Raw genomic sequence first — 19,567 nt, 5'->3', positions numbered from 1 at the left:
AAGCAGAGTTTCCTAAATTAAAGCTAGGAAACAGGTTGCTTTGAGTCGACTTTTAAAATGTAATCTTCGTTTTGCTTGATTTGCTAAATTCAAAGATTTCTAAGGAACTATTTGCTGCCTTTTTTTAGGACTTTATGTCAACCAAACTAAGTGAGAAGACTATATGAGACATGGAATAATACAGTCAAAGATATTTGACTTTTTCAAAATAAAAGCATGAAAATAAACTCTACATGTCTGGCCCTTGATGCAATTCTCCTTTTCCAGTGTGGCCCTTAGTGAAGTTGAGTTTGACACCCCTGCTCTAGAGGCTCACTATGGTCTATTATAGTCTATGCTTTTACTTGAGCAATGTCCAGATTTCAAAAATGTCATTTGATAAATTATGCAACAGAGTCGAGGCAGGCTCAGGACAGAGAAGTTTATTTTAACTAAGTTGGAGTAACAATACAGCCTTTACATAAGGCTCAGAAGCATATAGTATAATATGTATGCATAAATATGCATTCAAAACCACAAACCAAATAAATAAATAAATACTTATAAATAACAAGCATTTTGTGGAATATACAGTACATCAGTTGAAATGTTTTAGTATTGTCAAGAAGCAGTACCTTAAGTTCATGAAACGGGAATGGATGTTCTGTGTTCAACATGCCCACAGTTGTCCAGATGTTTTGGCACATGTTGCCCTGTCTTGATGGTTTTGGAGCATTTTCTATTTTTTCTTTACCCATTTCTAGGACAGTGAAGCTGCTTTAAACAAACATAAAATGATAAAAACTAGCCAGTTTGTTCATAGAAGGTTCATAGAACCAGTGGCTCAAATAAACGGCTAATTGATTGAAGCAATTTATACAATGTATAAGGTTTAAAACAATTCATAGACTAAATAATGGTTAAAAAAAAAAAAATGAAGTGAGCAACATCAAAATAAGTTGCCGTGGACAAATGCGCTGCAGGTCTATCACAAGAGAATGCTTCCCTACGAGATTATTTTTCGCTTTTGTTTCCCTTCAAACTGCAACATTGCAAGTCCCCTGACAAAGCTATAAATACTCAAATCTTATGTATCCTTAATGAAATATTCCAACCAATCAAATGGATATTTCATGATTTATATCAGCATCAAACTTAAACACTCATTTTAAAGTGACTGCTACTGTGCATCACTTCCTTGTATGCAAAAAAAAAAACACTTTGTGATACCAGTAAATGGAATGAAGTCATATCTACACTGAAACAAGAAGCACTGTCGTAACGTTTGAGGGAAGTTTGCGTACACTAAGCCGTACAACAGTGTTTTAATGCTGAAATGTCAAAAAAACGTGAGACACACACACAAAATAATTAAAAACCAACATCGACCTAATACTGACATGGAAAAAGGGACAATTTTACATCGGCTATGTACACCCGTCACATTTTTTCTGTCTGAGAAAGCCTCTTCCTTCTCCGAGGATACAAAAAATTAATAAAAACCTAAAGAAACGGCAAAGAATGGGGAAAAGGGATAAGGCAGCAGAATACAGTCGAGATTATCTCCTTTCTAAAGATGAGTCAGTCTGCAGGTTGGTTACATTTTCTTAGAGTGACAGTGACTACATAGAGGATACAGATATTAAATACTAACAAGTCAAAATACTGCTTAGCTGACATTTTTTCTTCATTACTAAACTGAATTAGGCCTTTCATCTACAGCAAATGTACTAACATACAATATAATACATTCCTATTTTCCTGCTCTTCCTATACCATGAGGCAGAGAGGACTGAATTTGATCTACATGAGGGAAATAACCACCTATGCTTGCTATACATCCAGGCAAATTCCTCTCAGGTCAGTGCATGTTACTTCATGTTATCTGTCACAGTGCCTGATGACATCTTCAAATACTGAGTGCACTAACACTCAACTTGTTTCCTACAAATTGAGAAGCTGAAGTGCTTGAAGGCCAGCAACCAAATCGTTTAGCTGTCAAGAGTTTGACTGCTGGCCACAAACACTTCAGCACTATTTGAGGCCATCATCTGTAGCTTTCTTCATATTGCTACTTGTTTCAAGTCTCACTTATCCCTCACAGCTTTCTTTCCTTTACATACTCATTGGTACATTCGCCTTCCTTCCCTCCCCACCCTCCCCGCCACTCATCTCAGTGAGTGGCCAGCTCGGGCTCCGAGGAGCATGCGCTGTAGCCGTTGGCAGGCTGGGGCAGTGCGTTGCCATCCATCTGCTTCTCCTTAGCTGCGTCTGTTGTCGCACGTGGTCTCTGAGAGCGGGTGGAGCCCGTGAATAGTCGCAGGGCGCCCCGGCAAATTAGGGAGAACCAATAGAGCTGGGGCGCCATGAGCAGAGCAGCACCGAGGTTACAGTGCCAGGGCACCGACAGGGGAACCATGTGGAAGGGAATGGACGCGTACCTAGATCCAAAGACAAAGGATTGTAAACACGCATTCTAAGTCTTCTATCCAGAAGATAGAGCTCATGTGGTTGTGCAAGTTACCGACCCAAGCTCAGCGAGACAGCAGGACATGAGAAAAAACAGAGATGAAAGACAGACATACCTTCCATAGGCGTAGTAGAGGTAAGGGAAGAGGAGGACTCGACAGATGAAAAAAGTGATCAGCATAAGAGCCCCATTCACCTTGTGCAGGAGAGTGTGTTGCTGTTTGTACTGAGAGCAGAACAAAAGAGGGAGAGGACGGGAGAGAGAGAGAAAGAAAAGCAAGCAGTAGTTTGGTGAAAACTGACGGTGTTAATCTCATTTGCAACTGTTTTGTTGTTAATACCAACATTGTTACATTTGTTAATAGGGAATACTATCTGCGTGGACTGAACATGTGGCAGTGGAGAGCACGGTATGCCATGCAGCTGGTTGAACACTGATTGAATTCTACAGGAGGCAGTAGGACAGTGTGTGTGTCAGTGAAGCAGTTTTTACATTCTCATTTCTTTAGAGCAGATGACTTAACCTTTATGTTGAACAGTCAACCTGCTTCAGTGAGATAACACAGAGGACAAGATTACAAACATTTCTCTAAAAGAGAGCCCATTCACGAGTCTCATATCCCAGAATTTCATGGCATCCCATCAATAAATACTCCATTGTTTTTTTATTCTATAGGTATAAGAGGGTGGTAGCTTTTAGCCAGCTGTTTATCAAACAGCCACATGCACTGTTGTAAAAGACGGGAGGGGTGTCGAGTGATAGAGGGTAGAAGGACAAGCTGATACTGTATCTTCTAAATATCCAGTCTAAATACTAGGGGCTACATTCAGAGGGCTAACAGCTGTGGGAGCCTCAGATGGGGGACAAGCAGAGAGCAATGGAGGGAAAACCTTCACCCAGACACTGAAACATTGTACACACATCCACATCAAACCTAAAACAATTACAGGGGGGTGCAGCTCCTACAACCTGTATTCAAACAAATTGTGTTACCAATTAATGGCCGATGTCTGACAGTGCTGTTCATGTAAGTCACATGCAACAGGAGCCGATGGGCATGAGCAAGCTGCATGCAGGGAATGACCGGAAATATATTCTCCATTGAATGAAAAGGGTGGGAAAAAAGAAATGGAGAGCGCAAAGAACTTCAGTGTGACACATGCAACAACGCACCCAAATCTTCTTTGAGGCTAAACCAAGACTCTTACCTGGATGAGTATTTTTCCTAAGCAGACAGATGGAGTGCTGAGCTCAGCCATAAACATTATACCCTGGAAATAATCTCCCTTTCCTTGTCGCCAAAACTGGAGAGAGAGAGAAAAAGAGGTGTTATTTGTCGATGGCTTTTTAATGTCTCTACAAGCAGTCTGAACTTATAGTGAACTTTGCATAGCTTGTTTCATAGATGTATATGGGATCAAGTAATAACTTATTGTTAAAAGCTGGTTAATTATTCTCTATTAAAAAGGTGCTCTACGCGATGTCACGCATATTTTAGGCTACAACATTTTGTCACATACAGCAAACATCTCCTCACTATCTGCTAGCTGCCTGTCCCCTGAACACACTGTAAAAAAAACACGGTCTCTGTAGACAGCCCAGGCTCCACAAACAGCAACAAAAACAAACTGGCCAACCTGCCCCACAAAAGATACACAAACAGTGTTCCAGCGTTCCAGCCAATAACCGACAAGAAGGAGTTGGGGGTGGGGGTTAGTGCGCGGAAGGGAGGGGACGGGATGAGGAGGAGGGAGGGGCGAGCTAGTCTCGTTTTGTTTGAAAATACTTCGAACATCAACAAGAAGTGCCTTCACCCCACATCACTTAGAGCACCTTTAAGTGTACATGAGATTATATCACCCTTCTAATACATGTGTTTACATGCACCGCTGTGGTGGCTATGGATAAATACCTATGCAATTTAGAGCTGAAACAATTAGACAATCAACAAAAGCATGGGCACTTATTTTGATAACTGATTAGTTGTTTCAGTTTTTTAAGCAAATAAATTACAGATTCAGTGGTTTTATCTTCTCAAATGTGGATTTTTTTTGTTGCTTTTCCTTGTTTTAACAGTATAATAAACGGAATATCTAATTGATAGAGAAAAATGGCAGATTAATAGATAATAAAAGTAGTCGTTAGATGCAGGCCTAACTAATAATACAATTATTTTGGAAAAGGTAGTCACAAGTACCTTAGAGCAGGGAATGCATACAGATTATTCACTGCTAGACTTCTCACTTGCCTCACTCAAATCTCAGCCCAAAATAAAGAGTAAAGTGTGACAGTTACCACAGAGACGGGGAAGCAGACGGTGACCATGACAACGTGGTGCAGCACCATGAGGAACTCGCGACGCAAGTAGCTGGTCAGAGCTGTGCTCATATGCTGGGGGGCTGCCGAGGCCTCCTCGTGCCCTTTGACCCGCAGCTTGTACCAGTAGCACATGAACATTGCGTAGATGTCATACACGAAGTAGGGAACGGCAAACATGATGTAAGAGCTAGTCAACCAATGCCTGTGTAGAGAAGAAGAGAAGCAGGCTTTAAAAAACAGAAAGAAAAGAATAAATATCAATTAAACAGTATGAGCGAAGAATTCTCTCAAACAGAGCAGTTTTAATGAGAAAAAAAAAAATCTTCAGATGGCTGAACTAAAACCTGCTTACACTACGGGTAAAGGCATTAATATCAAGTTAAATTTATGGTATACATTTGTAGCTGCCTTTGCATGGAAATTACAAATCCTGACAGCTGACGTGTTACATGGCTCGGCAAATACGGTGAAATATATTCTGATGAGCATTTCTTGACTTACTGGTCCTCGAGGATGTCCTCGCAGGAAGAAGCAATGATGTAGCCAGCTGAAGAAGCCATGACTGCCTGAACTGATGAAACCAACCTGGGAGCAAAGAGAGGCGAGTTAACAACAAATAATGTATTTCTAATTAGCCAATGTAGTGAAAGGGTTTAGACTGCCTAGTTAACACATGGTGAGAAAGTAGTGCCCTTACGCTTTTATGCAAACAATATGCAGCTGAAAGCACTTGTTAAAAGTGGCATAAGTGCAGCAACCTGTCATACTTGAGAGTCATGCAAACAAACTGCACATGAGCTTTAGTCTAAAACAACTTGAATTGCACTGCAGTGAAAGCACCACTGTTATTTAAGTATAAAAAAAGTTTTAAAAAAGGTCTCACCTGGCAGATACAATGACTGCATCTCCTTCGCTCCACCTCAGTGCTGGGATGGCCTTTAGGCATTGTTTGGACAGTAGGAAAAGGCCTGGAAAGAACATAGACCCAGCAGCTAGAATGGTCAGCATGGTCCCTGGCGATCTGTCTGAGAGGCAAAAAGTTCAGCAGGCAATCTGGTCCTTGAGATCCGTCGCTCTTTCCCCCTTTCTGAAACACAAAATATCAAACTGTGAATACACAGTTCATATTGATCTTACTAGAGGCAACTCCCATGTATACGTTGGGCTGTACTTACTGAGATAAACAAAGCACACTATCAAAGTCCAACATATGTGGCAATGTATTGTTCTAGCTTAATTTGACATCTTGCTATATGTACAATAAATATGAAGTGGGGTAGACAGACAGGGTGACAGCCCAGGCACAATGTGGAAAATGGGTTTATATTAAAGGTGCTCTAAGTGATGTGACGCGTTTTTAGGCTACAACATTTTTTGTCACATACAGCAAACATCTCCACACTATCTGCTAGCTGACTGTCCCCTGAACCCACTGTAAAAAAAAAAAAAAAAAAAACACAATCTCTGTATCACTGCAGCAGCACTAGCCAGTAGGCTACTTCCACAATGCACGTTCATGACTCAACCAACTCCTCCTTGTCGGTTATTGGCTGGAACACTGTTATGGTTCGTTGGGCAGGTTGCCGCAGTTTGTTTTTGTTGGCATTTGTGGAGCCTGGGCTGTCTACAGAGACTGCGTTTTTTTTACAGTGTGTTCAGGGACAGGCAGCTAGCGGATAGTGAGGAGATGTTTGCTGTATGTGACGAAAAATGTTGTAGCCTAAAAAACGCGTCACATCACTTAGAGCAGCTTAAAATGTAAGAGAGGACAGTGCCTGGGATCCAAAGCAGGGAGACTATACATGGTGGGTACAATGGCAGAATATCAGAAGATTTCAGGGAGCAGTCAAGCCCAGTTTACAGATTTATATAACAAGTAGGTTCTTAGGAAGGCTACTTCCCTTCTGGAGTGCCAATACAAACCCATTTAGACAGTTTGAATTGTGACCCTCAGGTAGTTGTTTGAAAGTGTTATGAAGACCAAGAGACAGGTTTCCTTCGTCCCTGCTGCCATTCACATGTTAGACAGTAGATACAGTATTGAAATGCCTGTAGATTGCTCATTTGATTTGATTGTTTTAATTGTTTAATTGTACTTTGACCTGGACGTTAAAGAGCCTCCTACTGAACCACTCTGTAAACTATGTCCTGTTTGTTGTTGTTCAGGTAATCTGTAGGAACCCTAAGCTGTAAACCTATTTGCCCATAAGGGACAATAAAGATACTTTGAACTTTTGAAGGCCTTTTTGTTCAGCTTTATCCATCTGATGACACTGTGCGCCTTATTCACTTTCCCTACATGGGGAAGTGAATAAGGCGCACAGTGTAGGGCGACCATGTGGTAGTTCCATGCGGTTTTGCTGTTTGCTTACACTAGATTAGCTAAATCAATAAAAGGTTGAAGTCCATTAGAAAAATACGCATTGCGCTATTTTAAAATCCTGAACGTGGAAAATATCGACAGAAGCATGGGCTGCTCCTGCGTGGTACTCCTAGTAGAGTAGACACAACGCTGTGGAAATAACTGGATAACGAATTATTGGCCACGCTTTGAAAGGTAGCTAACCACATAACGTTAGGGGAATTGAGACCGGCTGTAGATTGGCATATAACTTAACTATTCTGGTATTGACGCTGATCTGCTAAACAGTTGCCCGTCCGTTAGCTTAAGCAACTTTGTCTAAATTGTACAATGTTGAGTCAACTTTACTTGGTACTGAACTAACGCTAACGTTATACAGAGCAATCTCCATCAAATACACCGGCTAGTTAAGCTACAAACACCACATAGCTACAAGTAACGTAAATTAACGAGCATTTGTTGTTAATTTGTTAGCAAGAAAACTGGGTCAGTCAGCATGCACGTATGTACATTTAGTGAACAGAGGCGATATTTCTAACATGTCTTCCCTCGCGTTGGTAAGCATGGCCATGTCTGCGATGTCGAATAGCCTGCTAACAATGACGCTAGGAACGTTAACGTTAGCATCTGTGGCTATGGCAGCCACACCGCTGGCTTAGTTAGTTAAATCCAAATAAAAGATAGTTAGCAAGATGATGACAGCCAATAAACGATCCCTGATAATTGAATGCACCATAGTACACGTTTGGTCACTCATCCTTGGTAACGTTAAACTGTTTTGTTAGCTTGTTAATTGTTTGTAGCGGTTATTAGCTAAGCTAACCGACACCGTGAACGCTAACCATGGCTAACTGGCTAACAGATTGGAGTTTACACATGCTTAGAATAAATGAAAAATCTTAAGCAACATTTACACAAAGACTCTGCAGAGTCCAGTCAGCGGCTAGTCGAAACTCGTGTCCTGCAGAAAGCGTTTAACGTTAGAGATGTCCCAGGGGTCTCCGCCTCGATGATCCGCATGTTTATGCGGCCACTTCAATGTCTGAAGGGTACCAGCAGCGAGCTAACGCTAGCTTGCAGCAAGTTAGATCGACATCTATGTGAGGGCATTGGTGACTAACCTGCGTCTAGCAAGCTTAAGCAAATAGCTAACTAAAACACAGCAAACCGACGAAAAAACAAAGACACAATCTCGTCCAGGTGTCAAGGTAACGTTAGCTTGTCTAGTCGCTATGCCATCTCATCTGTCTCGCAACAGCCGAGCACAGATGCCGCTGTCTCAGCCTCGCAGACTCAACGCTGTGGACTACTGCTGCTGCTGCTGCGCCAGCTAGATCCTACAGGTCCAGGCAGCAGCTCATGATCATGACGAGAAATTTGCACCAGTCACTGCGCTGCATTTTGTAAATTGGGTTTTGTCATTTGCGATGCAGGGGAACGTTGAATGAATTCCCCATAAGGAGGGCATCTATTCAAGCTGCATTCATAGTTTGCAATATCCAATCTGTCCACTTAAACACATACAAACAAAAGGAATCAGCATTTATGATGGTCTCATAATATCGGCACATTTACAGAAATGTGTGCGTTGTCCTTATAAATATGAATGAAGAAATTTATTTCAGACATATCAAAAATAAACCAAACAAAACATCACAAAAAAAAACAACCAACATAGACATGTCTGAAAAGGAGTAGGAAGAAGTATACACTTATTTAATCCTACCCTTTTCCATAACTCAGTAAATTCTTATTATTTAATTTAACACATATTTATATCTTATTCACAATTATCTTATGATAGATAGCCTATATATGTACTATACATACATATAGACATATATACATATATACACACACACACACACACACACACATAATCATACACATACGTCAATGAACACATATATTGCAGCTGTTAAAGCCCTCCTTTCATACAATTTTTGAAAATCATTGCTTTGTACCTTTTTTTTGAAATAAATGAAAATGAAATGTATTTAATTCATAGAACCATTGTAAATATGTTAAAGTAGGAAGAAGTATACACTTATTTAATCCTACCCTTTTCCATAACTCAGTAAATTATTATTTAATTTAACACATATTTATATCTTATTCACAATTATCTTATGATAGCTAGCCTATTATATGTACTAGACATACATACACACATATATACATACATATACACACACAATCATACATATACGTCAATGAACACATAGTGCAGCTGTTAAAGCCCTCCTTTCATACAATTTTTGAAAATCATTGCTTTGTACCTTTTTTGAAATAAATGAAAATGAAATGTATTTAATTCATAGAACCATTGTAAATATGTTAAAATAATTGAAAACAGCCAGGTAATTGCTTAACCATAATGCCATTTGTGTCTGTAAATATTTAAGTGTTCATCTTTGGCAGGTTAGTCCTTTGACCTTCGGGTGGACGAGCATTTGCACATAAACTGATCAATTATCAGTGCTTATCTACACATATACAGATATGCTTGGTATGTTTGTAGCCTCATGGTCCTGGCATTTTGCAGAATTGCAAACCTTAATATGTTTGGGGGCTTGCAGATTGCAGATCACATGGCAATCATTGCAACACTGTTGAGGCTTTGCAGTGACAACCCAGATCTGTCCTTAGAGTTTAGGGCATGGTAAAACTCTAAAAGTGGTTTGCACATGTTTTTTACAACTGGAAAAAATAATCTGTAAACGAGTACAAGAAGCAGTTACAAATTTGTTAAGTAGAATATCTCCTTTTGGTGTGCTATACTACATGATGATAACAATTGTGTATAATTTGCAAAACATACTGTGTTTAGAACTAATATAGTTTACTCAAAGCTTGTATAGGGGAGTAAGACCTTAATCAGTACATGCAGACACAAGCACATAAATGTGTAAATGCAACACACAGGTAGGTGTTAGGTGAAAGAAATACATAAAACAAAACATTTAAAAAACAAAAATCATCAATTAAGTAAACAAACTTGGGAGATATAACCTTTCAAGTAAATAATATGATAGCGAGATTGAAGAGAGATAGAATATGTGGTACTCTGTAAAATAGTAACTTAAAGAAGGCCAGAAATACTAATGAAGACTTTACAGGTCCTACAAAATGTGTTACTAAAATAAGGAAATAAATAGGCTAATGTTTAAAATTCAGTAAAGAAGTCAGTAAGACAAATTGAGTACATTGTTAAAATTTTAGTCACAAGATATACTGCTCTGACGTTGAAATAGGAGCAGTCTTGTCTTGAGTATGAAATTGAATGAAACACTTGGTAAATTTGTTATAAATTACAAGACCGTAAAAAGTTCTACTATAACTGAAAAGAAATTTTTTCTTTGAAAATGGCAAGACAGAGAGTGGATGTTTAAGAAAAATCAATGAATTATTTTGTGTACAAGTATTATGAATTATAGAATGAAATATTTTGGTGTACCTACTTTACCTAAATGTACTATTTCAACGTAAGTGGTTTAATTTTCTCCAGAATTACTTTCAACAGTCTGTAGGGAATGTGTCTGAAGTTGTTGTGTGCAGCTTTGCTATACACTGATAGTTCCTCTAAGCATGATTTTTAGAAGTGATCCCATATTGTAAAAAGTGAAATTTCAATGTATTTTTTATTATAAAGCAGGTCGAAGTGCTACATAAATACTAGAAAGTATCAAAACGCTCAATCCACAGAAAAATGCACACAGCCTGTATTCAGAAACACCATGCCACTACAGTGCCACTTCCCCGGCTGCAATGACGGTGCAGAGACTCAGAGAGCGCAGATGTGCAAGACCCGGAAATGCTGACCAATCCGAGCAGAATGGGCTTTTTCGGGAAGAGGGCTTAAAGAGACAGGCGCTAAAATGGAGCGTTTCAGACAGAGGTACCGGTATATTCAGACAGTTTGAGAAAATAATTATTTTTTTGAACATTTAATCATGTAAGCGTTCTAGTAGAAACCCAAAATACATAGGAACCTGAAAATGAACATATTATGGGACCTTTAATCACTGGATTAAAGTGATGTATCTAGAAAGACATCATATGGGAAACAGGAAAAGTGACCTTTGCACACTTGTATCTAGACAGGTGCCTCAGAGAATAATTAACAAAAAAAAATCTGTCAACAATAAACATATTTCATAGCTAGGTTTTGATCAACCTACCTTTCTCAGGCATTTCTTGACGGAAACAATTGAGTACATTTATCATAAGTGTTGTGCAGGAGCTGATCTTTGTATCTAAAAAAGAAGCCTCTCCTCTGATAATCACAATTGATTTTTTGAGATCGCTGGGAAACTTTCCGATGACTTCTGTTGTAGCTGTGCAAGAATTATGTCGATGTAAAGTCATGTTGTCATGGGAAAGTTTCCACTAAGGGTTACCGATGACAGTTAACAAGGCAAACATGGCTGTGTAGTAGGTGAACAGATCAAACAAACAACGCCCGTTTACTCTTTTTACTTTAAATTGTCCAAATTACAAAATAATAACATGATCTCTACTTGATCTACAAAATAACATAATATTTATGACTGTATTAAGCATCATAATTTTTTTGCTCTAACCTTTTAGACATGCATACTGTTGAGAAATATAAAAATATAAATACATCCCATTAATATTCTTAATGAATCCATGACTAAGATTTGAAATATTTTATCATCAAAGAATTAAAATGCAGTTGAGTACGATAAGGCATTAAGATGTATCAAAAGAGCTGTACAGAATCCTAGAGTAGAGGTATTATTTTTTTTCTTAGTGTGATGGAGAAAACCCTAAAATTATTTTTTTAATAAATCAATACTTTTCTCAACAGGAAGAACACATTTCCAAAGAAAAAAAAGAAAAGGAAGAAAGGAACAACTCTACAAATTGCAAGGTAACATATTGACACAAAACCAAAAAAGCACTCCAGTACAAAACCAGGATTTGTTTACAGCATACGAAGTGGTGTTGTCAAACTTCCATTGTACTTATGACTTTATAAGCCCTTTCTCGACACCACATCACTCACATAATAACTCAAAGCAACCAAAGATATCCAACGTACAAGTGACCATTCTTCATGTGAATAATGTAGAACGATAATGACTTGCTTTCAGAGCATTAATGTGCTATACAGAGTTAAATGACTAAATCTAATGCATAAGTTTCACTCATTGGACTGGTACATAGAGAAAAACAAAAGGACTATGGCAATGACACATACAATCAAATTAATGGCCAACAATGTTAAAAATGTTCTGAATAAAATCAACACTCACAAATATTATTGTTTACAGCCAACTAACTTGGTGGAACTGCTAAAAGTTTCATTTGTCATGACAGCTCCCTAACAATAAGCATGACTGAGCTCGCTTATTTTCATGCAAAAAGGTAGTTTTCTGGTGCAAGAATTGCCATGTCAGAAGCTGAAGTGTTGATTAACAGTTAGGTTTCTTTTTTTCTTTTCTTTTTTACGGCCAGACCCAGAGAGGAAGACTCAGAGCAAGAAAATCCAAGAAATCTCAAACCCACTTTGATCCTCGCTGAATCAAACAATAACGATTTAAGGTGCTTGACACTCCTGAACGCAACTCCATTCTTATCTCTGTACCTTTAGGAAACAAATGAACAAGTACATCCCACAATTCCAGACTGACCACAACACGTATGGCCGTCGGTCCTGATCAATAAACAGCCCTCTAGAAACTTCATAAACTGGCATGACACCTTTGCAAAATAAAATGTTGATTTTTGTTTTGTGAACAAACAAGCAAACATGCTAGCTGAGCCCTGACTTACACACCCAAACACACACAACTTCCCTTCTAATGTGTTTATTCGTTAACGTTTTCTGAGAGCTATTCTCTCCCTACTACTTCTTAACGCAAGCCATTTGGATTCTTAGTAAGTGAGCTGCAAAGTGGAGGTAAGATCAGAGCTGGTGTGAGATATACAGTACTTGGTGCACTTGCAGAAAGCAGCCAATGCCAGGGTTGAAGGGAGGGACAGAGAGAGAGGGCAGAGAGGGGAGAGTAATACAGTAGATGCTCACAATACCACAGTTTCATTGGAGTCTTAAATGCATGAGTGCATTCAGGAATATTTGGACAACACATCCATGTTTGTCGTAAGTGTCAATGAACCTGCTGCAGCCACAAAGGTCCCTCCTTCCATGACGTCATTGCTCGATTAATACAGCTTCCTTTTCTCCGATGCTCCAGCTTTGCAGCTCTGAGGTGAAACTGCCCTTGAATGCTAACTGGAGTTAATCTCCTCCACCTTTTAATCCTAACCTTACCTATAAGTGGGGACATTACAAAACTGAAACCAGATCATCATCATCTACACTTAACTTTAACCTTCTCCAACCTTGCCCCGTTAAGGGAGTGAAGTTATTATTGCAGAGCTCTCTACTGCTAACTGTGTGACTGTGGTGCTGCGATGCTAGAGCAGTCTGTGACGAGCAGGTCAACCACTGTGTTACCAGTGACATACACAGTAGGCGATGTCACCATGTTGCTAAGGGAGACAGAGCTGCTGGCAGCCACATTAGAGGTGATGGGGCTTGGGGCACCCTGGCTGTTGCCATGGGTGCCCATGTGCCCCTGGAGCTGGGTGGGTGTCTTGCAGTGGACTCCGCACAAGTGGCAGACGAGTATGCCACCAGAGGATGTGCCGCCGAAGCCGCCTGGACTGTCCTTCCACTCCTGGCCATGGTGCTTTTGGGCATGGACACGAAGGTATGTCAGGGTGGTGAAGCCTGATGGAGGAGAGCCAAGACGGGAGGAAAGAGTGGAAATGACAGTTATGTCAATGAGAGACAGTCGTCAACATTACAACAAGTGATTAAAACTGACCTCTGAAGGAAAAGCTCTCAAAATGTGGCTGTGGTGAAATAGCATCTCATCATATCATTAAACAGATAAATAACCTCGCTCTCTTACACAAAGCTACAAGAGGTTGAAATTACAGGTTGAACATGGTATGTGTGTCTGCATTACTTTAAAATATTATCTTTATTTATATGCACTTAAACCTGCCACTTTTTAAGTAGCTTTTTACACATCCCACAGATATGAAGCAACAATATTCACACTCTGTTTTGGTCTCCACCCACTCCTGAGGGAAATATCTATTTGCAGTTTACTGCTAGCTAGTCAGCAGTGGTTTTATCAGAGCTTTGTCATTGAGGGTTAGGGTTAGGTAGCTGCCCGCTGTGGCTGGAAATGACTGAAACAGTTAAGTCGTAGACCGAAAAACCAAAACAATAATCAGAAAGATGCTTTAAAGATCCATAGAGGTGAGGATAACTTTCTTAGTCATGACAGACGCTTTAATGTGAACTTACTGCGGTTACAGAGATGGCAAGCGTGGTGCTGTGACTGGTTGTGCACCCTCATGTGATCTGTGATGTAAGCCGCAGACAGGAGCTTGCCACAGATGTGGCAGGGGACCTTCTCTTCATGGCGAATCATATGTGCACGCAAACGATCCTTTGTGGCAAAGCTGGACTCACAGGTCTGAAAAAAGATGGAATCGACAAGTGATTATAGAGAAGTATAAAAAAGCAAAAACCTATGCATACGTATGTGCTCTTAGTTTGAAAAACTTAAAAATGTACGCACAAAAAGAAATTGAAATTTTATTTATAACATTTTCAGTTTCACACCTTGTCATCTTGTAGCCATTACAGTTATTAAATAACATGAGCCAGTGTTTAGGACCCAATTTTAAGATCTACAATTCTTTATGGAAAACAACCTAATATATGTATGTAATAGTATTAGTAGTAGTAGTAGTATGCACACACACATATACTGTACAGTATGTGATGAAGGATGTTTGTCATGCTTATTTAAATATCAGGCTTTGAGCTGCTGCATGTAAACATAATAATTACAGTCCAATTAGAGTGAGACACCCGGTGCAGATTCTCTGTTTCAAAAAGGCATATACTTTATCCAGATCCGTTTCCATGGTAATATTTACTTATGTCAACGGATATTATTATAAGGCAGCTGAAGACAGATAAAAGCACAGTTATGTACAAGAAGACCTCAGCATTGAGTCACCTGGAATGTGGTGCATCATATAACATGGTCATTGTTGACATTAATTAACAAAAAAAAAAAAAAAGATGCTTTGTACAGCTGCCAGGTGAGGATGTGTCATAAACATGACGTACCGGGCATTTGAAGGGTCGCTCCGAGGAGTGCACCTGTCTGACATGACTGTTTAGATGGTCAGGCCTTGGGAGAGAAAGAGTCAAAATGTTAGGACAGGTAACTCTTTGTTTTCACACTCAAAGCAAAAGGTGTGAGAATGTGTGTGAAATGTCAGGAAAAAGACAAACTGTTCCACAGTGTCACCTGGAGAAAGCCTTGCCACAGTGGGGGCAGACATAGGGTTTTTCCACACCACCTTGGTGGGAGCGCACGTGGTGACTCATGCGGTCCTTCCTCTTGAAGCGCTGCTGGCAGATGGGACAGGAGAACGGCTTCTCGTCTGAGTGGGACAGGCGGTGGCGGTTGAGGTGGTAAACGTCGCGGAAAGCCTTCCCACATGTCTCGCAGGCGTGGTTCTTCCTCACCGGGTTTGGGTTGGGATTTGCAGGTCTCTGAGGCAAAACAGACAAGCAGGTGAACACACTAAAGAGTTAAGATGGAAAGTAGAATTACAGTTATATGCACAAAAAGAAAAGACATTTGTTGAAACCATGCAAATGCACACATATTTCTGCCTGATTTGGACCAAAATTTAATTTTCAACAATGCACGCAAACATTTCTGACAGTTGATTCGCATGTTAGATTAACTACCTCCCACTGGATTTTAAGTCTTTATCTGCTTTCACACTGCTTGTGTTATTGAGAACATGCAGGGGAGCGTGGGGGGGGCTTCTAGCACGTTGTTTCTCAAAGTGGGGACCAGTGCCAAATGCTGGGATGGAATTCACTGGTCCCTGAACTGATTACTGCACATAAACGTTTTGTAGATTTGAACACAGAAGAGTTTCTGTCAAATACAAAGCAGGTGACACACAGTAACTGCTTGCGAGTCCCAAACAGTAAAAAAGTTGGCTTAACCATCCCTGTGGCCAGGCAGCTTAAGAAACAACATGCTTGAAGGTTTGGGGTTGACGACAGCCATCTCCACAAGGCCCTGACCCACCTGTACTGTCGCCCCTGTGGCCATGACGACAGCAGCAGGAGGCGGAGCATGGGGGTTAACACTAGCCATTACGTTAGCCATGGCAACCCCTTCACCATCCTGACTACCCAGGGGAGGCTGCTGGCCCCCCGCCAACACGCCGGGAGGGGCGAGAGGGGGAGGTGCAGAGAGGTGTAGCAGGGAGAGGGGAACAGTGGGCCTCTCCACCCTCCCTCCAGCCCCCACCGCCATCGCCGACGGGGCAGCCATTGCCACCTGGCCGGCTGCTCCCTCCTTTGCCCCCTCCGCCTGCTCTCTGGCCCTGTCCTTCATGCGTACCCCAGTGTGGACCGACTGGTGCCGCCGCAGGTTGTAGTTGTTCTTGAACTGCTTGTTGCAGATGGCACAGATGTGGGGCGTGCGGGCCGGCCGAGACACAGACTTCACTGGACCACAAGGAGGCGGGAGGAAATACAGAAAGAAAGAAAGTTGTTAATTTCAAAGACGGTGATTTTGTATTTTTAAATATGTCATTTATAATATTAGGTAAAAGTAATGTCTAGTAGGAAAATAGGTTTAGAGCGTAATCGACCGGTTATCCATATTAAAGATAGTGTCAAGTGATTATGTGCCTGTAAACGCAACAATAAGCAAAGTGAACATCTATAAAACATCTTCCCAGTAAACCCTGTTTTTTTTAGAAAACAGTGAGAAATGCCCTTCACCGGAGCTCAAGGTGACATCTCCATGTTGTTTGTTTTTGTCCGACCAACAATCCAAAAATATTCAGTTTACTGCCATTGAAATTAGAAGGCAACAAAAACTAGCAAATGTTTACATTTGAGACACTGAAAGCTAGGAACTTTTGGCATTTTTGCTTAAAAAATTACTTACATTATCCAAATAGTTTTTTCTGTCAATCGATTAATCGACTAATTGTTTGTGCTCCAATCATACATTGTAGCTCTACTAAGCACTAAGGCTAAGTCTAGTTATGTAACTTATCAAATAATTTCAAAAGTTGTATTTCTAAATATGTGGCAAAGTAAAAGTGATAATCACATCTTAATTAGGGTTTAATAAAAAGGTAATCATACCACCTTTATTTAACAAAGAAATATTGAGAAACATTGAGATGATGAATGTGTCCAGATATCCCAATATTAATGTATCTGAATTTGACTTAAATCTGAATTGATCTTATACTATTTAAGCAATTGTAATGCAATTTTTAAATATTGGGCACTTTAAATAAAACAAATATTCTGTCTTTTCACCTGCAAATCACCAAATTCACTGGGTTTTTTATCACCTGACTGACCTTAATACTGGCACTCAATAATGCAAATGAGAATTAAGTGTAATGGATTTACTGTTGTCAGCTCCACAGGTGTAGGATGCAGTGCAGTGTCCCTCACCAGGCAGGGGTTCCTCACTAAGAGCAGCAGTGTCCACAGTTGAAGGAGGCTGTGCTATGTGCTCTGTGGGTGGGGTTTGGGGAGAACTCGTATGCACTGACATGAGCTCTGATTGGAGGCTCCCCTCCACTTGGTTTTGGGTGGGAGTATTCTGGAGAAGCAAGTAGAAGGCCATCACCAAATGTAAACACAAGTCACAGCATTATCTTGAGGTGCTACGTTGAAATACGAGATGTGAGGACTGTAGGACTGCTGGACACACACTGTGAGAAAATGCGCGCAGTAAAAATGAGAGCAGAAAAAGAGGCCAGTAATGCCTGCTCAACAAGCCTACCTGGAAGAGAAAATTGCTCCAAGCAGCATCCATTTTGCAGCACAGCGATGGAGATTATAAAGTCAGCTCCTGATTGAGGTCGAGGAGAGCAGCCTTTGCATGGTTTTGATCGGCCCACCGGTGATTAAGGCGCAAACAGTCGCCTGTTCTGCAGCAAAAACGACGGGCTTCTGGATTTTCTTCAGAAACGTGAATAAAGTCGTCTGCAAAAATATGTTTTTCTCATTGAGGTAGCCTAATGCTGTCAATTAAAATGCACGCAGCTGTTGACTAACGCGGGCTGCAGTAGGCAGTAGTGTAACAGGCCAGATCCAATATCGGCCTGTTTCTCTTTTCACTTTGGTTTCTAACTTTAATTCACTCAACACTAATCTTACTCAAACGCAATACCGCGCAACAAAACTGCTTTCAAAAAACAGAACAAAAATCGTATATTACAGTATCACACTTTCGCATTAAACATAAACCATTCTACCTGAAATAAATGCCTTTTTACGCAAGAGAACAAATATGGGTTATAACACACGTATCTGGTAGCACAGCAGGTCATGCTTTGTTTTTAATTCATGAATCTATTTTTCCGATTTCTCTCAATAGGCCAATCGGGTGTTTGTCGAAGCCTCGCTGTTGGTTTCAAGCCCTGACCCCGGCGAGCGGCGCTCTCGCCGGGCCGCAGCCTATCGCTCCACCTCGGCCGTTCAGCTGCGAGGATGTCATCTTTCTTTTTTTATCGCCCGCTCTCCCTCCTCCCTCCCTGTCTCTTTCTTCCTTTTCTTTTTTAATTCCTCTTTCTTCTCCCCCTCCTCTCCTTTTCTCGCACCGCTATGTCCCACTTGCTCTTAAAGGGATAGGGTTTCCTCTTTGGACACCCCCCTCTCATTTCCGTCTCCCTCGGCGTGGCCTATCCTCTCCCCTTCCTTTCTGGGTATGTCGGCCGACAAAAAATGCACCACAGTAGTGTTCTCCTTCCCCGGGCCAGCTGGAACAGATCTCATGCACCGCAGAAAACAGCCAGAAAGGCTTTCCATTAACGGCGAGATGACAGACGCATCTTAAAGGGCAGTGCGCGCGGATCCTCCCAGTCGGCCTATAATAATGATGTCACAGTCAGAAATAGTACACAGGACGAATAGCAGCTCAGGATGCACACACAATAGATGAGAATTATTGTGCATAAATACAGATAAACTGCCTGTTTAAGAATATATATATAGCCTACAAATATACATATTGTTTATAATATATGGTATTCTTAACTATATATACCTCCAAGTTTGGGGAATTTATAATAATAAACTAAATTATTATTGTTATGAAATCAGTGTCTTTTGAGTAGCTGAGGGTAAATGCTAACATGTGACATGAGGTGGCGTGTTTGTGTGATGCTGATAAGCCAGATGTTTTGTTTTATGTGGTTTTATATTGGACATTGGATATTCGACACATTCGAAAAATGTATTATGCGGCTTGCCATTTTGACCGATTCATGTCAAACCACTTTTGGTGAACTCAGCTAACCCCCCTACACATAAC

At 40.5% G+C, this 19,567-nt stretch overlaps 2 protein-coding genes across 7 annotated transcripts; both read right to left on the bottom strand.

The window, feature by feature from the left end:
* Positions 1–407: 407 nt before the first annotated feature.
* On the bottom strand, positions 408–8,510 carry tlcd3bb (TLC domain containing 3Bb). 2 transcript variants are annotated; one of them, XM_031315266.2, is made up of 7 exons: positions 8,045–8,508; positions 5,652–5,855; positions 5,270–5,353; positions 4,745–4,970; positions 3,658–3,753; positions 2,565–2,674; positions 408–2,420 (listed from the first exon to the last, which is right to left on the bottom strand). In XM_031315266.2, exons 2-7 carry the CDS (start codon positions 5,774–5,776, stop codon positions 2,153–2,155), a joined length of 909 nt encoding a protein of 302 aa, XP_031171126.1. In that variant the 5' UTR covers positions 5,777–5,855; positions 8,045–8,508; the 3' UTR covers positions 408–2,152. The 2 variants fall into 2 exon arrangements, with proteins under 2 accessions (XP_031171126.1, XP_031171127.1); XM_031315267.2 differs by having other exon boundaries at positions 2,153–2,420; positions 8,252–8,510.
* A 3,081-nt stretch (positions 8,511–11,591) lies between these two features.
* On the bottom strand, positions 11,592–19,115 carry maz (MYC associated zinc finger protein). Of its 5 annotated transcripts, none has more exons than XM_031315232.2 (7): positions 18,035–19,115; positions 17,659–17,851; positions 16,559–16,728; positions 15,503–15,750; positions 15,319–15,382; positions 14,482–14,653; positions 11,592–13,908 (listed from the first exon to the last, which is right to left on the bottom strand). In XM_031315232.2, exons 1-7 carry the CDS (start codon positions 18,065–18,067, stop codon positions 13,550–13,552), a joined length of 1,239 nt encoding a protein of 412 aa, XP_031171092.1. In that variant the 5' UTR covers positions 18,068–19,115; the 3' UTR covers positions 11,592–13,549. The 5 variants fall into 5 exon arrangements, with proteins under 5 accessions (XP_031171092.1, XP_031171089.1, XP_031171091.1 ...); XM_031315229.2 differs by having other exon boundaries at positions 16,304–16,728; positions 17,656–17,851; positions 18,035–19,113; XM_031315231.2 differs by having other exon boundaries at positions 17,656–17,851; positions 18,035–19,112.
* Positions 19,116–19,567: the final 452 nt, after the last annotated feature.

The sequence above is a fragment of the Sander lucioperca genome, chromosome 22 (genome assembly GCF_008315115.2).
Source record: "Sander lucioperca isolate FBNREF2018 chromosome 22, SLUC_FBN_1.2, whole genome shotgun sequence".
Classification (NCBI taxonomy): domain Eukaryota; kingdom Metazoa; phylum Chordata; class Actinopteri; order Perciformes; family Percidae; genus Sander; species Sander lucioperca.
This window is presented reverse-complemented; position numbering and strand designations above follow the sequence as displayed.

Excerpts from the sequence above, each read along its gene's own strand:
- maz (XM_031315229.2), bottom strand. The coding sequence starts at position 18,067 with ATGGATGCTGCTTGGAGCAATTTTCTCTTCCAG. Across the intron at positions 17,852-18,034 it reads GGAGCAATTTTCTCTTCCAG|AATACTCCCACCCAAAACCA; the intron begins GTAGGCTTGTTG and ends TTGCTTCTCCAG. Across the intron at positions 15,383-15,502 it reads TGTGGCAAGGCTTTCTCCAG|GCCTGACCATCTAAACAGTC; the intron begins GTGACACTGTGG and ends TTCTCTCCCAAG.
- tlcd3bb (XM_031315267.2), bottom strand. The coding sequence starts at position 5,776 with ATGCTGACCATTCTAGCTGCTGGGTCTATGTTCTTTCCAGGCCTTTTC. Across the intron at positions 4,971-5,269 it reads GAGGACATCCTCGAGGACCA|GCATTGGTTGACTAGCTCTT; the intron begins GTAAGTCAAGAA and ends TTCTCTACACAG. Across the intron at positions 3,754-4,744 it reads TCTGCTTCCCCGTCTCTGTG|TTTTGGCGACAAGGAAAGGG; the intron begins GTAACTGTCACA and ends CTCTCTCTCCAG.